Here is an 18,331-nt window from a genome sequence, read left to right on the forward strand (position 1 = left end):
TTCATTTGTATTATTTTTTAGATTCCACATATAAGTGATCTCATATAATATTGGTCTTTCTCTGTCTGACTTACTTCATGTAGTATGATAATCTCTAGGTCTATCCATGTTGCTGCAAATGGCATTATTTCATTTTTTTATGGCTGATTAATATTCCATGTATATATGTACCACATTTTCTTTATCCATTCATCTGTTGATGGACATTTAGGTTGCTTCCCTGTCTTGGCTATTGTAAATAATGCTGCTATGAACATTGGAGTGCATGTATTACATCTTTTAGAATTAGTATCCCTAGTGTTTTTGAGTATATCTCTTTGTATAAATTTTTTGTAGTGGTGGCTCTAGGGATTACAATATACATGCATAGCTTATCACAGTCCACTAATATCAACATTTTACCTCTTAAATTGGAATGTAACTGCTACCTTTTAGGCCCCTTTACACCCCTCCCTCTTTAGAATCATTGTCTTAAATGTTCCTTGAACACATATTGAGACCCTCATGAAAAATTTTGCTTTTAAATGTCAAAAATAATTTTAAAAGCTCAAGAGGAAGCTAATACTCTATCATTTAGCAATGTGCTTACTCTTTCCTTTGCTCTTTCTTTATTCCCAGTGTTCCATTTTTTTTTTTCTTTTTTTGCCTTTGAAGAATTTCCTTTTGCCACTCTTTTTGAGCCAGTCTCCTGGTGACATATTATCTTATCTTTCCTTTACCTAAAAATGTTTTTGTTTCACTTTTATTCCTAAAGAATATTTTCACTCGGTACAGAATTCAGGGTTGACAGTTTATTTCTTTCCGCATGGTGTGCTACTTTCTTCTGGCCTCTGTGGTTTCTGGGGAGCAATCTGCTGTTCTCCTATAGGTAATGTGTCTTTTCTCATTGGCTGCTTTCAGGCTTTTTTCTTTGTCTTGTTTCTTAGGATTTTGAATTTAACATGTGTAGATTTCTGGGTGTAGATTTCTTTGGAATTATTCTGTTTTGGGTATTCTGAGCTCCATAAATCTGTAAGATTATGTTTTATGATAAATTTGAGAAGTTTTCAGCCATTATTCCTTCAAACCTACTTCAGCCCTACATTCTTTGTCCCTCTTTTTTTTTGGACTCCAATGACATGAATGTTATATATATTTGCATTGTCTTACAGGCCCCTGAGGCTCATATTATTTTTTCAATCTATATCTCCCTTATTGCTTATAATTTCTATTGATATAACTTGCAGTTCACTAATTTCTGTCATTTGCATTCTGCTATTAAGGGGTTTGTTTGTTTATTGTTTAATTTTAAATTCAAAATTACTATTTTTTCCTCTTTCATATTTTCTATTTCTTTGCCGAGATTTTCTATTTTTCATTTGTTTCAAGAGTGTCCATAATTACTTGTTGGAGCATTTTTATAATAGCATATTTACAGTTCCTACCTAAAAATTACAACCTCTCTGTTATCTTGATTTTGTGATCTGTAGATTGTATTTTCTCATTGAAATTGAGATGTTCCTGGGTTTTGGTATGATGAGAAATTTTGGACAGTTTCCTGGACATTATTTGTGTTATATCTTATGACTGTGGTTTCTAATTAAAATTTCTATTTTAGCAAGTAGTCAGCCTGTTTAGTTTTGGAATGCACACCCTGGATCACTTTTGTGGGCTTTGTTTCAAATCTCAATTTAGTTTGTAACACCTGTATAGTGCTATTCTGTTACCCAGAGGATAGGACTCCATCCCACAATCTCCTTATCACCACCTGAGGAGGGGGAAGTGTGCTTCATTACTGCCTGGGTAGGGTGTGGAAATAAGAGTTCCTCCAATAGGTTCTACCAGGCCAGGCACCTCCTCTTTACTGCAGGAGGAGGATGGAAGTCAGTTCTTCCCACTGACTCTTCTGGGGAGAGAAACTGCTTTGTTAACTTCAGAGCAAGTGCAGAAGTCAGAGCTCTACCCTGAGTGGGAAGGTACCACCTATTACTGCAGTAGAAGTAGGGAAGTGAAGTCAGAATTCCATAGCATTCATATAATTATGACCATTCAGGTTTTTGCTGAAATCTCTGTCCACTGATTGCTCTTTTCTTGATCTTTTGTAATTGTGATTTGAACTATTATTTATAAAACAATTTTTTTATTTTCCTTTCAGGGTGGTCATAGGAGGAAGAGGGTATAAATATATGTAGCCATTTAGTTATTGTGACCTGGAATTGAAGTATGGAAAATATTAAAATTTGAACATGACTGTATTCTAAAGTATCTTTTATTAATCTATGTTTATCTTAACAAAAAGGTATCTTTCTTTACAAGCATTCTATAATTAAACATTGTGATGGTCTTTTAAAATTATGTGGCACTAACACAGTAAACTCAGTAAAAATGTCCAATATACATCATTTACATGCAGTGACAAAAAAATACCAAATGCAATAATAATGCAATGCCCTATGATGAGGTTTCAAAAATTATTTGTGTTTATGTATACATAACATTTCATTTACTCATAAATTTAAAGGAGACAACTACCCAATGTATTAATATCAGTGAAGATTATTATAACCTTAGTCAAATTATGTTTTAGATATGTAATGTCGAACATTCATCCTTGTGTATTTTTATGTAACAGCTTTATTGAGATACAATCCACGTACCATACAGTTCACCCATGTAAAGTATACAGTTCAACAGTGTTTGGCAGTCAAAGCATTCTGTATTGAAATATGTCATCACTGATCAGCTGGGAGCAGATGATACTTGTTAAACTGGTATAACAAAGTTCTTATGGCTACTTAAAACTTTTCCTATGTAGGAATCCAGATAGCCCCTTTGAAACTTTTTTTCTGAAAATCAAAGGGTAAGGAGGGAGCTACTATTGCTATTTTTTACTGTGGTAAATTATACATAACATTTAGCATTTTAAGCATTATAAATGTACAATTTAGAGACAGTCTGTATTTTTACAACGCTGTGCAATCATCACCACTATTTATTTCCACATTTTCATCATCCCAAATAGAAATTCTGCATCCATTAAACAATATTTTCTCATTCCCCTCTCCTCCAGGCCCTGGTGGCCTCTGTTATACTTTTTGTCTCTATAAATTAGATATTTCCTGGTACTTCATGTAAGAGGAATCATACAATATTTGTCTTTTTGTATCTGGCTTATTTCACTGTGTATTCTTTTGGGTCGTTTCACTTAAAATTAGAAGAGAGAGTAGCTAAACACCTGTGACTTTAAACCTGTCTTGCCCTACATCATCCATAAGGAAATAAAGAAAAAGTCATATAACCACTAAGTAAGGCAGTATGAGTTCAGTTACAGGTGTCATAAAAAGAAAGCATTTTTCACCCTATTGTTCCTATCTACCTGGGAAAATTATACTGTTCCTTGAATCTTCAGTTCAAATGTCACCTTCTTGTGAGGACATCCCCCAAGCAAAACTAGTCACACTTTCCTTTCTGGTCCTAGAGCATTTTAAACATATTACATTTTATATTTGCCTATATGCCTTCCCTCACTAGTCTGTAAGCAATTCAATGGTATAGATATAAGCCATGTGTTATAGATCTTTGGGTTCACAATGCTTGCGTCACTGCTGAAATATTTCTTGGGGGAAGAAATGAATTCAAACTAAAATTTCACATGTAAAACCAAAGTTTAAAAAAATATTTGAGTTCACAATCATTAATTTTATCGTTTACCTCAAGCTTTTAATAATGAAATAATATGTATACAGGTAAGTATATAATGATTTTATTAAATAAATTATTAATTAGCTTTATGTTAAAAAATAGATCTTTAAACAGGAGTAGGAGTAATATGGTAATTGGAAGTATAAGATCACTGAGGATATAAGGATAAAAAATAATTACTAAAGTTACATTTGCAGAATTTGCATTATGACTGTATTAAGTTATTTAATCATGTCCAAACTTTCCATGATTGTGTGGTATTTTGGTTTTGCTATTTGAAACGCTTCAATTTACTGCATTATGTAGGATGGGGCACCCTAGAATGTGCTAAAAGACCTCATAAATAATCATACTATTGATAGAGATATAGGCATGCTATAATTACATTAAACAAAATAATAAGGTAAAACACTCAGACAGAGTAGTATTGAATACCAGTATGTCAGTCATTAGATGTAAAATGCTAAAATAAAATTATAAAACAGTAAATAATAATGTCAGCAGTGTACAATAATGTATGAGAAAAAATAGTGTTAATCACTGATAATATATTCCTTTCTTCTCATCTTTAGGGTTGCTGGAGAAAGATAACTATTGATGACTCTCTGCCTTTTGATGAAGAAAACAATCTGTTGCTTCCAGCTACAACCTATGAATTTGAACTTTGGCCAATGCTTTTGTCTAAAGCTATCATTAAGCTGGCAAATGTGGAGTAAGTAGAATAAAAAATTATCGCTCACTTGTATAAAAACAAACAGGCAAACAACAGCAACGACAACTATACTTCTGTATTGCATAGTTTTATTTTTCAAAAACTCAATTTTAAGAAGCCTTTTCTCCAAACAATGTAAACTTCCTAATATAAAAATAAATATGCCAAAGCCACTGATTTGAAATATTGCATTAGCCCACAATAAGACAAAATTCCTCCAAGAAAAATACTAAAAACTTATTCTACATCCAGTGTTTCCTTATAACGAATGGAAAGTCAGTCATGGAAAATTAATCTTCAGCTTAATGAGAGAAAGAAGTTGTTTTGTAGGGGAAACTATTGGTTCATGTAAATACTGAATAATGTACACTGGAATCCAGTTAAAGTTTTAGGCTCTGTACATGCAACAATCATTTACTAATCTTGAAGCCCTGAACTCTTCTGAAGGATGTCAGTGTGCTCCTCATACTTTTGGTAACATTGTTCCTTTTTATACATTCAGGATGAAAACTACTCATGTTTCCTTCAATATTCTTGTGAAATCTGCTTGTGTCTTATATACCTGCATGACTTGTAAACTGCAGACATGTATGGGACATGTCTGCTATGTTTATTCTCTTAGCTTCCACTTGTAGAGACCTGTGTTCCTTCCGTTCTGGACTGAATGATGCAAAAAATCTTTGATGCCTGACTTGCAAATGCATGGCAGCTGTGTGTCTCTGCTCAGTGGGAGAATTCTCACACACAGTGCACCAGCTTGAATTTGACACCCTTCCCCCTCCTGCTGTGTGTCACCGCCGCTCCTTTAAGAGGCCACTCCAGCCATTTGCTCAAAGCTCAGCCCCCTCCCCTTCTATTATTACACATAGCACTGTCAGTCAGTAGCCTGGTCTGATTTTTTGTGGATTTTCATTTAGCTCAGCTTCCTTTTTCTCTCCCAAAGCCACACAACGAAAACAACCCCTCCTACTGCCATCCTTTTCATCTCTCTTTTCTCTTACCAACCCTCAATTTTCTATTGGAAATTTGTTTTACCCAGCTTGCAACACTTAATTTCAATCATTTTTAAAAGCTCAGCGCAGATCATTTTAGGTAGCTGAATACTACTAAGTGTACAAAATAGTGACAACTATGTTTGTTTATTTTTGAAAGAAAATAATGTTCCTAATTCTCAGACCTAACTTGAAGTTCTGAGAATTAGAGCTGCAAGGCCAGTGAAGCAGTAAATGTGTGACCTGGATAATTGGAGTAGCATTTTATCTTTCTTAAAGCTACAGTTCGGTAGAATTTTCTAGCAACTTGAGTAATAGAATTATTGTTATTTTTGAAAAATAAACAAATCCAACTTGAAAATAAAGGACCAGACTTAATGTAAGACATTTCTTAGGCTTACCAGTGGAAATCACTACATGGTCCAATTTATATTCGTCCAAAAGTTTTTCTCAGATTTTATAGTAGATAGTAAATATTTTATGGGAGTTTTAGCTTTCTACCTTAAAAAATTAATATTTAGTAGTTATTTAAATACCACTAGGAAATATGCAAAGGAAAAAGAGTTACTTTTATGGGGTTTGCACCGTCACATCCTGAATGTTAATATGATTATTCAAAGAGGAGTTTAGACTGTGAATTATCCCACTAGATATTAGTTATCTTTGAGATATGTAGACATATCACAATTTATAATCTGTAAACAAGAAGCCAGTGTAAATTTTTAAATGATGGAGCATGTGACTAAGGTAGTAAGATTTCTTTCTGAAGGAAAAGACATGTATGCCGGTCAATACCATCAGTCATCACCGTTGGCATAAGGTGGACTGAAGCTCTGATTCCTGAGCAAAACATAGATATGGCATTTGTGTGTGTTAATGAAAATAGACTAATCACTTCAGGAAAAAAAATTTTAACAAAAGGATTAAAATGAGAAGAGCAATATTTGATCAATCACGGCCTCATTTGACTTTATGCTATGGTGGCAGATCCACTCTTTTGTACAGGATAGGATGGATGTTTCTGGTTCTCTGAAATTATCTAAGGATTTGATTAAAGATGTCTGATGCCCATCTTGTCCTGCCGTGTGTGAGACTGACTTAATACACAGCCTCATAGGAATCTTAGAATAATTACCGAAACTAGAAAGATGAAGGACACTGCCCTATTTTTAAAAGACCATGATAATATATTGAATATATAGAATAGATTATATATCATCTATATATATTTCCCGATATATAATATGTATGGATATGTTTATGACGTTAATGCTTTATATATATGACAGTTTAAAATAAAGCTTGTGGGCTTCCCTGGAGGCGCAGAGGTTAAGAATCCGCCTGCCAATGCAGGGAACATGGGTTCGAGCCCTGGTCCGGGAAGATCCCACATGCCGCAGAGCAATTAAGCCCGTGCCACAGCTACTGAGCCTGCACTCCAGAACCAGCGAGCCACAACTACTGAAGCCCACGCACCTAGAGCCCGAGCTCCGCAACAAAAGAAGCCACTGCATTGAGAAGCCCGAGCACCGCAACGAAGAGTAGCCCCCACTCGCAGCAACTAGAGAAAGCCCGCACACAGCAACGAAGACCCAACGCAGACATAAATAAAATAAAATAAATACATTTATAAAATAAAGCTTGTAAGCATGTTTTCTAATAGATATGAAATTTTATCTTTGGATCTATTTAAGTGCCTTATCAAAACAAGTCATCTGACTGTTGGAAAAGTATATTCTTGTGCTCTAATGTATAACCAGTAGGACCCCTACATTTATTATTATATCACTGCTTATTAGAGATTCCTGTTTTTTATAGACCTCTCTCTGTTTTCAAATGTTATTGACCATACTATTGTGTATTTGCTTTTTTAGCATCCATGTAGCGGAGAGGAGAGAACTGGGAGAGTTCACAGTGATTCACGCACTCACAGGATGGTTACCAGAAGTCATTTCTCTCCAGTACGTTTGACCATTAAGTACTCATATATTTTTTTATCTCTTCCCCAGTAAGGTTTCTTTAACTAAAATATTCTTAGTCTTTAAGAAAATTTTAAAAATTGTCACATTTTACAAAATGTTTGGAGAATAACATGTTATAGTATTATAAAAAATTCCTTGAGAATACCAGGATAAATTCTGTTTCCTTATATATAGTAAATTTAATCCTTAAATATCTGAATTACAAATATTAAAACAATGTTAATTATTTATTATGATAAAATATTTACAGGTGTCCCTTTCTACTTATACACTTATTCAATACAGAAAAGTACAAGTGACTTTTAATTAGCTACCCATACTAGGGAATGAATAATATTAAAATGCATATTAGGCCTTAAGCACTTTAATATATTATTCTAATTAACACCCACAGTCCTGAAAAGATTATCTTATTTAATTATCCATATGACCCTATCAGCTAGGTGTTATATGTCATTAGAAATGAGAAGACTGAAGCTCAGAGCGGTTGAATTCCCTAAAGCTGTGTACATTGTACCTGGAGGTAATATTTGAATGTAAATCTTTCTGGGTCCAAAGACCACAGTCTTTCTCTCATATGATTCTAGATATATAGATATTGTTTTTCTATGTTCAAAGAGAGAGGATTTAATTTAATACTTACTTAAAATTTTACAAATATTTTTTGTTTCATGAATAAATGTTATAGCCACATAATTTGATTATATTACCATTGATACTGGAAATTAATCAGGTTAAGTACATAGAAAATAATTATATCAATAGATCTGAACATGCCATCAATCCATATGCTGAGTTTTATAAGAAGATCAAATCCACAGTACAGTTATCAATTTGGATCATCTCTGATCTTTGGTGTTAGAAAGCTACCATTCCCAGTGTCCAGGTTAAAGGAGACTGAAGACAAGTCCTAGTAACTTGGATTCTACCACCTAAAGCATCCTTTCAGCAGGATAAACTAGCCATTGTTTGGTTCAAAGAAAATATATTTGCAGGGAAAAAAATGGGAGGGTAGACAAACTCCTCTAAGGACCACTTTCCCGAAAGAGAGCTGATTTTGCTTTTTACCTTTGGGAAAGGTCCAGATGGCACCCTTTTAGATCGTCTCATGGAAAATCCTTTTCTGATATCTAAGAGAAGAGGATATTTATTGACATGATATGGTCAATGTTAGTGGAGAGAAATAAAGAGAGAATGGGGTTTATAAGTATGGACTTTTCTAAATTTTTATCTTCAGTGTTGATGGAATGCTTAAAATTTTGCCTTAATTTTCCCTGCAATAAATATACCAGAGACATGAAAACATCAGAAGTCTATCAGAGGGTGGTAAAGAAACAGGAGATCAAAATGATTTGTGACTAGAAAAGTAGTAAATTAAAAATTGGGAATTGTCTCATGCTAGAATCATACAGTGAAATCATACATGAAAACTGAAAACACTTTTCATATACTTTCATGATTATAAGACCAGTTTATTTCTTTTGTTTTAAAGACTTTTTTTTTCTTGATATAGACCATTTTTAAAGTCTTTAGTGAATTTGTTACAATATTGCTTCTGTTTTCGTTTTCTGGCCATGAGGCATGTGGGATCTTAGCTCCCCAATCCCGCACCCCCTGCATTGGAAGGTGAAGTCTTAACCACTGGACCACCAGAGAAGTCCCAAGACCAGTATAATAATTAAATTAAATGAAAATTTTGAAGGATTTTAGATGCTCAATTTGCATCAATTTATGGTTGCTTATAAAATGTCTATGGAAATGATATAAGGGGAAAAAGCTTGAGCTTTGGTGTCAGAACTATATAGCTAAACTTACATTCTTATAATTCCAATTTCAAGCTGTGTGAATTTTGCAAGTAATATAACATTTTGGGGCCCTAGTTTTTTCATATGTAAAATGCAGGTAAAAACGACCTGTCTTATAGGGTTGTTCTCAGGATTGAGTAGGTAAGAGTGTCAGAAAAAGTAACTGATGTATGGTAGAGACATAATTAGTGCAAGTTTCTTTCCCTCTAATGAGTATCACTATATTATTTAATATTATATAGATATATGTATGGTAGTTAATAATCAACCTTTGGAAACAGAGAAAAGTCTAAAAAAATGAGACTGACTCAGATGTTCAAGTTTATCATTTTACTTCTAAATGTACCCAGAAAGTAAAAGATATATACTCTCTTTGATTTATGTCATGATTTGTAGGATTTTTTGTTACGAACATTCTGCTACACTATGCATGTAATTTAAAATTACAATTACACTATAAAATCACAGCGTTAACTCATGTGTATATAAGTGTATAATTTTAAATGAAAAGAATGTCATGGAACAGTATAATAGTGATTGTCAAGAAATGTTTAATTTGAAATCACCATCTGCCAAGGATGCAGGTGGAGGTCAGGTATGGCTTCATGGAGGAAGTTCTGACTTGATCTGAGCCTTTACCATTGACTGGGTTTGATTTGAGGGGACGGAAGGAAAGGGACAGGGAAAGCAGGAGAACAACATGATCAAAGCCATGGCATGTTCAGAAGTGGGATGTCTCTCTTCCTACAAAGGATTCGGTTGTGCAGAGACAGCCCCTGAGGGGCTTCACCAGTCATGGTCATGGTTTTACAGAGGTCCAGGAGAATTAGAGTACTCAAGTTTCATACTTGTGTTCACTACTGACTTTTTCCGTATGAAAATCAATTAGGGTGAAAAGTGTTTTGTGACATCTTCAACAGACAGCCTTTCCCTTCCCTCTCCCATAGAAGTACCAAAGGGAGACATTGCTCTATTTGCAACTGTTGACCTGCCTCTTATGTTTTCCTACAGTTAGCACTGTTTTATCATTTGGAAAAAAAAAAACACCTTCTAACTCTCCGTATTATACTAGAAATACAGAGTGGCTATTAGAAGTCTGACAATTTCAAATGAAGAGATGATGCTTTTCTCCACAAATTTCTCTGATCTTGGTGTAATTCATTTGTGAATAGAGCACTCCACCACCCCATATTTAAGTCTAACTGTCCAAGATGTTGTATAGTCTCATCCTTTGGTGTATGAATATTTCTTTTCCACAGCATAACATATTTTACATTGTAGGTGGGAAAAAACACAGGGGTTTTGGATTCAGAAAGATCTGTTTTAATCCTGATTCCATCATTTGGTAGTCTATCATTTGTGACTGCATAAAATTTATAACCTCTTAAACTTCAATTAGGATTGTACTACCTATGTTGCAGAGCTGTTATGGGATTAAATGCAAAAATGAAAACTGTCTTGGCAACCACTAGCTGGCCACCCACATCTTCATTCTGTTTCTCAAATGTGCTAAACTCATTGTCCCTTAGGGTCTTTACATGAACTGTTCTTTATTTATGCCTGGAATGATCGTCCATCAGATATTTACTTGGTTGGATATGTCATAACATTTAGATATCACCAAGCTTAACTGTCAGCTCCTCAGATAGGCCTTCTCAACTATCCCATCTAAATTATTTCTTTCCCGAATGACTCCATATCCCATTGTTTATTATTTTGTTTTCATCTTGAAAGTTGTAGCTGCCTGTTATCTTCTCTCCTCTCTCTCTCTCTCTCTCTCTCTCTCTCTCTCTCTCAGTTGTATCCATACACTGGGATGGTAAGATGCATGAGAATAGGGACCCTTTTTGTCTTTCTCAATGTTGAGACTTCTGTGCTTAGAGAAATGACACTGAATGGCCATTACACTGTATGTTCTCAATAAATGTTTGTTGATAGAGCAATTTCAAAAATATTTTAAAAGGCTAAACTAGAAGTTTGTAAAAGATTCTTTGGGAATCCAGGACAGGAATATATAGCTTAATTTCCCTAGAAAGTAATGCTTAAACTGACCTCAAAGGATTAGTTGAAATTAGTGCAGCTTATTGAGGTAGGAAAGCCAACTCAGAGAAGAAAGAATAGCCTGAAACTACAAGGGAGCAGGGTGTAGTCCCAGAAAGGCACATTGTTCTGCAGAACTAGATTATGTGCTGGGTTCTGGAGGATGGATGGGTATGGGGTGGAGAGGTATGCAGGAACCAAACAGAGAAAGTTAAGAAATCTTCACAACAGAATGTCACTGAGGGATTTTAGACAGGAGGATGATCTTATCACACTTGTGATTTTGGAGGATGGCTCAGGACTGGAGCAGGGGAACTGGTTTGTGCAGTATTGCAGAAGTCTTTGCCAAGGGCTTCTACAGAGAAAGTGGTGATAGGAATGGAGAAAGGAGATTAATCCTTTGTCAGTTGCTTCATTTGCAAATATTTTCTCCCATTCTGAGGGTTATCTTTTTGTCTTGTTTATGGTTTCCTTTGCTGTGCAAATCTTTTAAGTTTCATTAGGTCCCATTTGCTTACTTTTGTTTTTATTTCCATTACTCTAGGAGGTGGGTCAAAAAGGATCTTGCTGTGAATTATGCCATAGAGTGTTCTGCCTACGTTTTCCTCTAAGAGTTTTACAGTGTCTGGCCTGATATTTAGGTCTTTAATCCATTTTGAGTTTATTTTTGTATATGGTGTTAGGAAGGGTTCTAATTTCATTCTTTTACATGTAGCTGTCCAGTTTCCCCAGCACCACTTATTGAAGAGGCTGTCTTTTCTCCACTGTATATTCTTTCCTCCTTTGTCAAAGATAAGGTGACCATATGTGCGTGGGTTTATCTCTGGGCTTTCTATACTGTTCCACTGATCTGTATTTCTGTTGTTGTGCCAGTACAACACTGTCTTGATTACTGTAGCTTTGTAGTATAGTCTGATGTCAGGGAGCCTGATTCCTCCAGCTGCAATCTTTCTCAAGATTGCTTTGGCTATTCGGGGTCTTTTCTCCAAAATATACAAGCAGTTCATGCAGCTTAATATCAAAAAAACAAACAAATCCAAAAATGTGTGGAAGACCTAAATGGACATTTCTCCAAAGTAGACATACAGATTGCCAACAAACACATGAAAAGATGCTCAATATCACTAAACATTAGAGAAATGCAAATCAAAACCACAATGAGGTATCACCTCACACCAGGCAGAATGACCATCATCAAAAAATCTACAAACAATTAATGCTGGAGAGGGTGTGGAGAAAAGGGAACCCTCTTGCACTGTTGGTGGGAATGTAAATTGATACAGCCACTATGGAAAACAGTATGGAGGTTCCTTAAAAAACTAAAAATAGAACTATCATATGACCCAGCAATCCCACTACTGGGCATATACCCTGAGAAAACCATAATTCAAAAAGATACGTGTACCACAATATTCATTGCAGCACTATTTACAATAGTCAGGATTGGAAGCAACCTAAATGTCCATCAACAGATGAATGGATAAAGATGTAGCACATACATACAATGGAATATTACTCAGCCATAAAAAGGAATGAAATTGAGTTATTTGTAATAAAGTGGATGGACCTGCAGTCTGTCATACAGAGTGAAGTAAGTCAGAAAGAGAATAACAAATACTGTATGCCAACACATATATATGGAATCTAAAAAAAAACGGTACTGATGAACCTAGTGGCAGGGCAGGACTAATGATGCAGATCTAGAGAACGGACTTGAGGACGTGGGGGGGAAGGGGAAGCTAGGGAGAAGTGAGAGTAGCATCGACATATATACACTACCAAATGTAAAATAGATAGCCAGTGGGAAGCTGCCCCATAGCACAGGGAGATAAACCCTGTGCTTTGTGACCACCTAGAGGGGTGGGTTAGGGAGGGTGGGAAGGAGGCTTAAGAGGGAGGGGATATGGGGATATATGCATATGTATAGCTGATTCACTTTGTTATACAGCAGAAACTAACAACATTGTAAAGCAATTATACTCCAATAAAGATATTTTTAAAAAATAAAAGAATGGAGAAAATGTTGTCAATTGCAGTAGGAGGAGGTAGGATCTAAGGGACATACTTTTTATTTGATGAGAGTTTCATGGAGAGAGACTTGGTCATTCTCGGTTTTCTAACTTGACTGAAAACTAGAAGATGGTGGCAGGATGTTTTAATTGATTGATTGATTTGTTTGTTTTTGATTGCTTTTCTATAAATTTATTTTATTTATTTATTTTTGGCTGCGTTGGGTCTTCGTTGCGCTGCGCGGGCCTCTCGTTGCAGTGGCTTCTCTTGTTGTGGAGCACAGGCTCTAGGCACATGGGCTTCAGTAGTTGTGGCATGGGGGCTCAGTAGTTGTGGCTCGCAGGCTCTGGAGCACAGGCTCAGGAGTTGTGGTGCATGGGCTTAGTTGCTCCGTGACATGTGGGTCTTCCTGCACCAGGGCTTGAACCCATGTCCCCTGCATTGGCAGGTGGATTCTTAACCACTGCACCACCAGAGAAGTCCGAGTTGTTTGTTTTTGGATAGATGTCTATTAGGTGGTTGTACACAACCTCTTCTCTTCTGGAGAGAGGTTTGAGCTGGAGCTAATGATTTGAGGGTTACATAAAAGTACAGGTGAACCTAAAATATGGTTGTGCTTATTAACTCACTGAGGAAAGGCTATAGACTCTCAAGAGCATATTGAGGAGAACTCTGGGGAAGCAGCCCTAATTGGTCAGCAGTGAGCAGAGGAAAGGGAGTGTTCAAAGGAGTCTGCAAGTGATTTCTATAATAATAGAAACGAGAAAAGAATGATGTTGTAGAAGCCTCAGGAAAGAGTTTAGAGAAAGTAAAAATATTGTTAAATTCCACAGAGAAGTAACATAGAGACCATTTATCTAGATGATAATATATAGGAAAGTGCCTGGCACTTAACAGATGCTCAAATACATATTCTTTCCGTGTCATGTGTGTGACATGCCTCTCTCCCCTCCCAGACTGAGTGAGCCTTGAGACTAGGGCCATATGTTTGGTCTCTTTGTTTATTTTGGTTTCTTTGCTTGTTTATTTATTTTTATTGAGATGTAATTGACATATAACAATATATTAGTTTCAGGTGTACAACATAATAATTCAATATTTGTATATATTGAGAAATGGTCAACACAAATCTAGTTAACACCCAGCACCACATGGCTATCATTTTTTTTCTTGTGATGAGAACTTTTAAGACCTACTCTCTTAGCAACTTTCAAATATACAGTACAGTATTGTTAACTACAGTCACCATGCTGTACATTACCACCCCATGACTCATTTATTGTATAACTGGAAATTTGTACCTTTTGAACACCTTCACCATTTTGCCCAAATCCTACCCCTTGCCTCTGGCAACCACTAATCTGTTCTCTATATCAGTGAGTTCATTTTTGTTTGTTTTGCTGTTTGTTTTTAGATTCTGTATGTAAGTGAGATCATACAATATTTGTCTTTCTCTCTCTGACTTATTTCACTTAGCATAATGTCCTTGAAGTCCATCCACATTGTTGCAAATGGCAAGATTTCCTTCATTTTTTATGTCTGAACAATATTTCATTGTGTATATGAATACCACACTTTCTTTATTCATTCATCCATCCGTAGATACATATGTTGATTCTATGTCTTAGCTATTGTAAATAATACTGCAGTGAACATGGGAGTGCATCTGTTTTTTTGAGTTAGTGTTTTCCTTTCCTATGGATAAATACCCAGAAGTGGAATTGCAGGATTATACAATAGTTTTATTTTTAATTTTTTGAAGAAACTTCATACTGGCTGCACCAATTTACATTCCCACCAACAGTGAATGAAAGTGCCCTTTTCTCCACATCCTTGCCAACACTTGTCATTTCTTGTCTTTTTGATGATAGCCATTACAACAGGTGTGAGGTGATAACTCATGGTGGTTTTGATTTACATTTACCTGATCATTAGTGATGTTTAGCACGTTTCATTGTACCTGTTGGCCATCTGTATATGTTCTTTGGAAATATGTCTATTCAGATCCTCTGCCCATTTATTAATTGGATAGTCATTTTATTGAGTTAAATTAGTTCTTTTTGTATTTTGATATTAACCCTTTATTAGATATACAATTTGCAAATATTTTCTTCCATTCAGTAGGATGTCTCTTCATTTTGTTGTAGGTTTGTTTTGTTTTGTTTTTTTGCAGAAGCTTTTTAGTTTGATATAGTCCACCTGTTTATTTTTACTTTTGTTGTCTTTGCTTTTGGTGTCAAGTCCAAAAAATTATCACAAAGACTGATGTCAAGGAGCTTAACATCTATGCTTTCTTCTAGGAGTTTTATGGTTTCAGGTCTCACTTTTAAGCCTTTAATCCATTTGGAGTTAATTTTTGTGTATAGTATAACAACGGTCAAGTTTTATTCTTTTGCATGTGACTGTCCAGTTTTCTCAGCACCATTTATTGAAGAGAATGTACTTTTCCCCATTATATTCTTGGCTCCTTTGTCATAAATTAATTGACCATATATGCATGGGTTTATTTCTGGCTTCTCTATTCTATTCCATTGATCTATGTGTCTGCTTTTATGCCAATATCATCCTCTTTTGACTACTATGGCTTTGTATTACAGTTTGAAATCAGGAAGTGTGATGCCTCCAGCTTTATTCTTCTTTCTCAAGATTACTTTGGCTAATCAGGATCTTTTGTGATTCCATACAAATTTTAGGATTGTTTATTCTACTTCTGTGAAAAATATCATTGGAATTTTGATAGGGATTGCATTGAATATGTAGATTGCTTTTGGTAGTATGGACATTTTAACAATATTAATTCTTCCAGTCCATAAGCCATGTATATCTTTCATTTATTTGTGTCTTCTTTAATTTCTCTCATTAATATCATAGTTTTCAGTGTACAGGTCTTTCACCTCCTTGGTTAAGTTTATTCCTAGGTCTTTTTGCTGCAGTTGTATATGAGATTGTTTTCCTAATTTCTCTTTTAGATAGTTCATTATTAGTGTATAGAATGCAAAAGATTTTTGTATATTGATTTTGTATCCTACAACTATACTGAATTTGTTTATTCTAACAGCTTTTGGGTGGAGTTTCTTAGGGTTTTCTATATATAATATTATGTCATCTGTAAATATGACTGTTTTACTTCTTCCTTTCTGATTTAAAAGCCTTTTATTACCTTTTCTTGCCTTATTGCTCTGGCTAGACTTCCAATACTGTGCTGAATAAAAGTGGTGAGAGTGGGCATCCTTATCTTGTTCCTGATCTTAGAGAAAAGCTTTCAGCTTTTCACCATTAAGTATGATGTTAGCTGTGGGCATGTCATATATGTCTTTTATTATATTGAGGTGTGTTCCCTCTAACCCCATTTTGCTGAGCATTTTTATCATAAATGGTTGTTGAATTTGTCAAATGGTTTTCTGCATCTATTGAGATGACCATATGATTTTTGTCCTTCATTTTTTTTACTGTGATGTATTACACTGATTGATTTCTGCATGTTGAATCATTCTTGCACCCCAGGAATAAATCGCACTTGATCATGGTGTATGATCCTTTTAATGTATTGTTGAATTCTGTTTGCTAACATTCTATTGTGAATTTTTTGCATCTATGTTCATCAAGGATTTTGATCTGTAGTTCTCTTTTCTTGTGATATCCTTGTCTGATTTTGATATCAGGGTAATGCCGGCCTCATTAAATGAGTTTAGACATTCTCCCCTGTCTTCTCTTTTTTGAAAGAATTTGAGAAGTATTGGTATTAATTCTTCTTTAAATGTTTGGTAGAATTCACCAGTGAAGCTCTCTGATTCTGGACTTTTCATTGTTGGGAAGTTTTTGATTACTAGTAATCAGTCCATTCAGATTTTCTATTTCTTTGTCTTGGTAAATCATATGTTTCTAGGAATTTATCCATTTCTTTTAGGTTGTCCAGTTTGTTTTGTATATTTGTTTATAGTAGTCTCTTATGATCCTTTGTATTTTGTGGTATTAATTACAATGTGTCTGTTTCATTTCTGATTTTCTTTGAGTATTCTCTCTTTTTTTGTTGGTGAGTCTAAAGGTTTGTCAATTTTATCTTTTCAAAAAACCAGTTCTTAATTTCTTTGATCTTTTCTATTGTCTTTTTAGTCTGTCTCATTTATTTCCACTCTGATGTTTGTTATTACCTTCCTTCTACTAACTTTAGGCTTCATTTGTTCTTTTTTTTTCTATTTCTTTTAGGTGTAAAGTTAGGTAGTTTATTTGAGATTGTATTTCTTAATGTAGACATGTATTGCTACGAACTCTCACAGAACTACTTCTTAGAACTATCTTTGCTTTGTTGTATTTGTTTGTTGTCGTTGTATCTGTTGTATTTTTGTTATGTTGTACTTCCATTTTTATTTATCGCAAAGCAGTTTTTAAATTTCTTCTTTGACCCATTGGTTGGTCAGTAGCATATAGTTTAATCTACACATAGATGTGAATTTCCCAGTTTTCTTCTTGTAATTAATTTCTAGTTTCATACAGTTGTGGTTGGAAAAGATGCATGGTATGATTTCAGTTTTCTAGATCTCATTGAGTTGTTTTGTGACTTAACACATGATCTATCCTGGAGAATGTTCCATGTACATTTGAGAAAAATGTGTATTCTGTTGCTATTGGGTGGAATGTTCTATATGTGTCTAAGTCCATCCTATTTAATGTGTCATTCAAGGCCAATGTTTTCTTTTTTTTTTTTTTTTTTGGCCATGCCATGTGACACGTGGGATCTTAGTTCCCTGACCAGGGATCAAACTCACTCCCCCCACAGCGGAAGCACCAAGTATTAACCACGGGGCTGCCAGGGAAGTCCCAAGGCCAGTGTTTTCTCATTGATTTTCTGTCTGGATGATCTATTCATTGGTGAAAGTGGGATATTAAAGTCTCCTACTGGGTGCTCTTCTATGGGTGAGTCCTGGGATGGGTGAGTCCGTGAGAGCTCTTTAAGAACTCTTTCTGAGTTTGCTATAGCCTTGTGGGCCTCATGGATGCAAGCCCTGCTGGCTTTCAAAACTAGATGTTTTGGGAGCTTGTCTCTGATCTGCAGGTCTTAAAAGTTGGGGTGCCATTATGTGGGGTTCAAACTCTTCACTCTTCAGGGAA

At 35.2% G+C, this 18,331-nt stretch overlaps 1 protein-coding gene across 1 annotated transcript in view; it reads left to right on the plus strand.

The window, feature by feature from the left end:
• The window catches only part of ADGB (androglobin), a 193,783-nt gene that overhangs the window by 66,141 nt on the left and 109,311 nt on the right, over positions 1-18,331 (plus strand). The window contains exons 6-7 of the mRNA XM_089922105.1: positions 4,254-4,393; positions 7,260-7,346. Coding sequence (XP_089778231.1) covers positions 4,254-4,393; positions 7,260-7,346 — 227 coding nt within the window. The remainder of the gene's footprint in view (positions 1-4,253; positions 4,394-7,259; positions 7,347-18,331) is intronic.

The sequence above is a fragment of the Delphinapterus leucas genome, chromosome 12 (genome assembly GCF_059928025.1).
Source record: "Delphinapterus leucas isolate spDelLeu-1000000601 "Yukka" chromosome 12, BTC_Dleu_Yukka2, whole genome shotgun sequence".
NCBI lineage: Eukaryota > Metazoa > Chordata > Mammalia > Artiodactyla > Monodontidae > Delphinapterus > Delphinapterus leucas.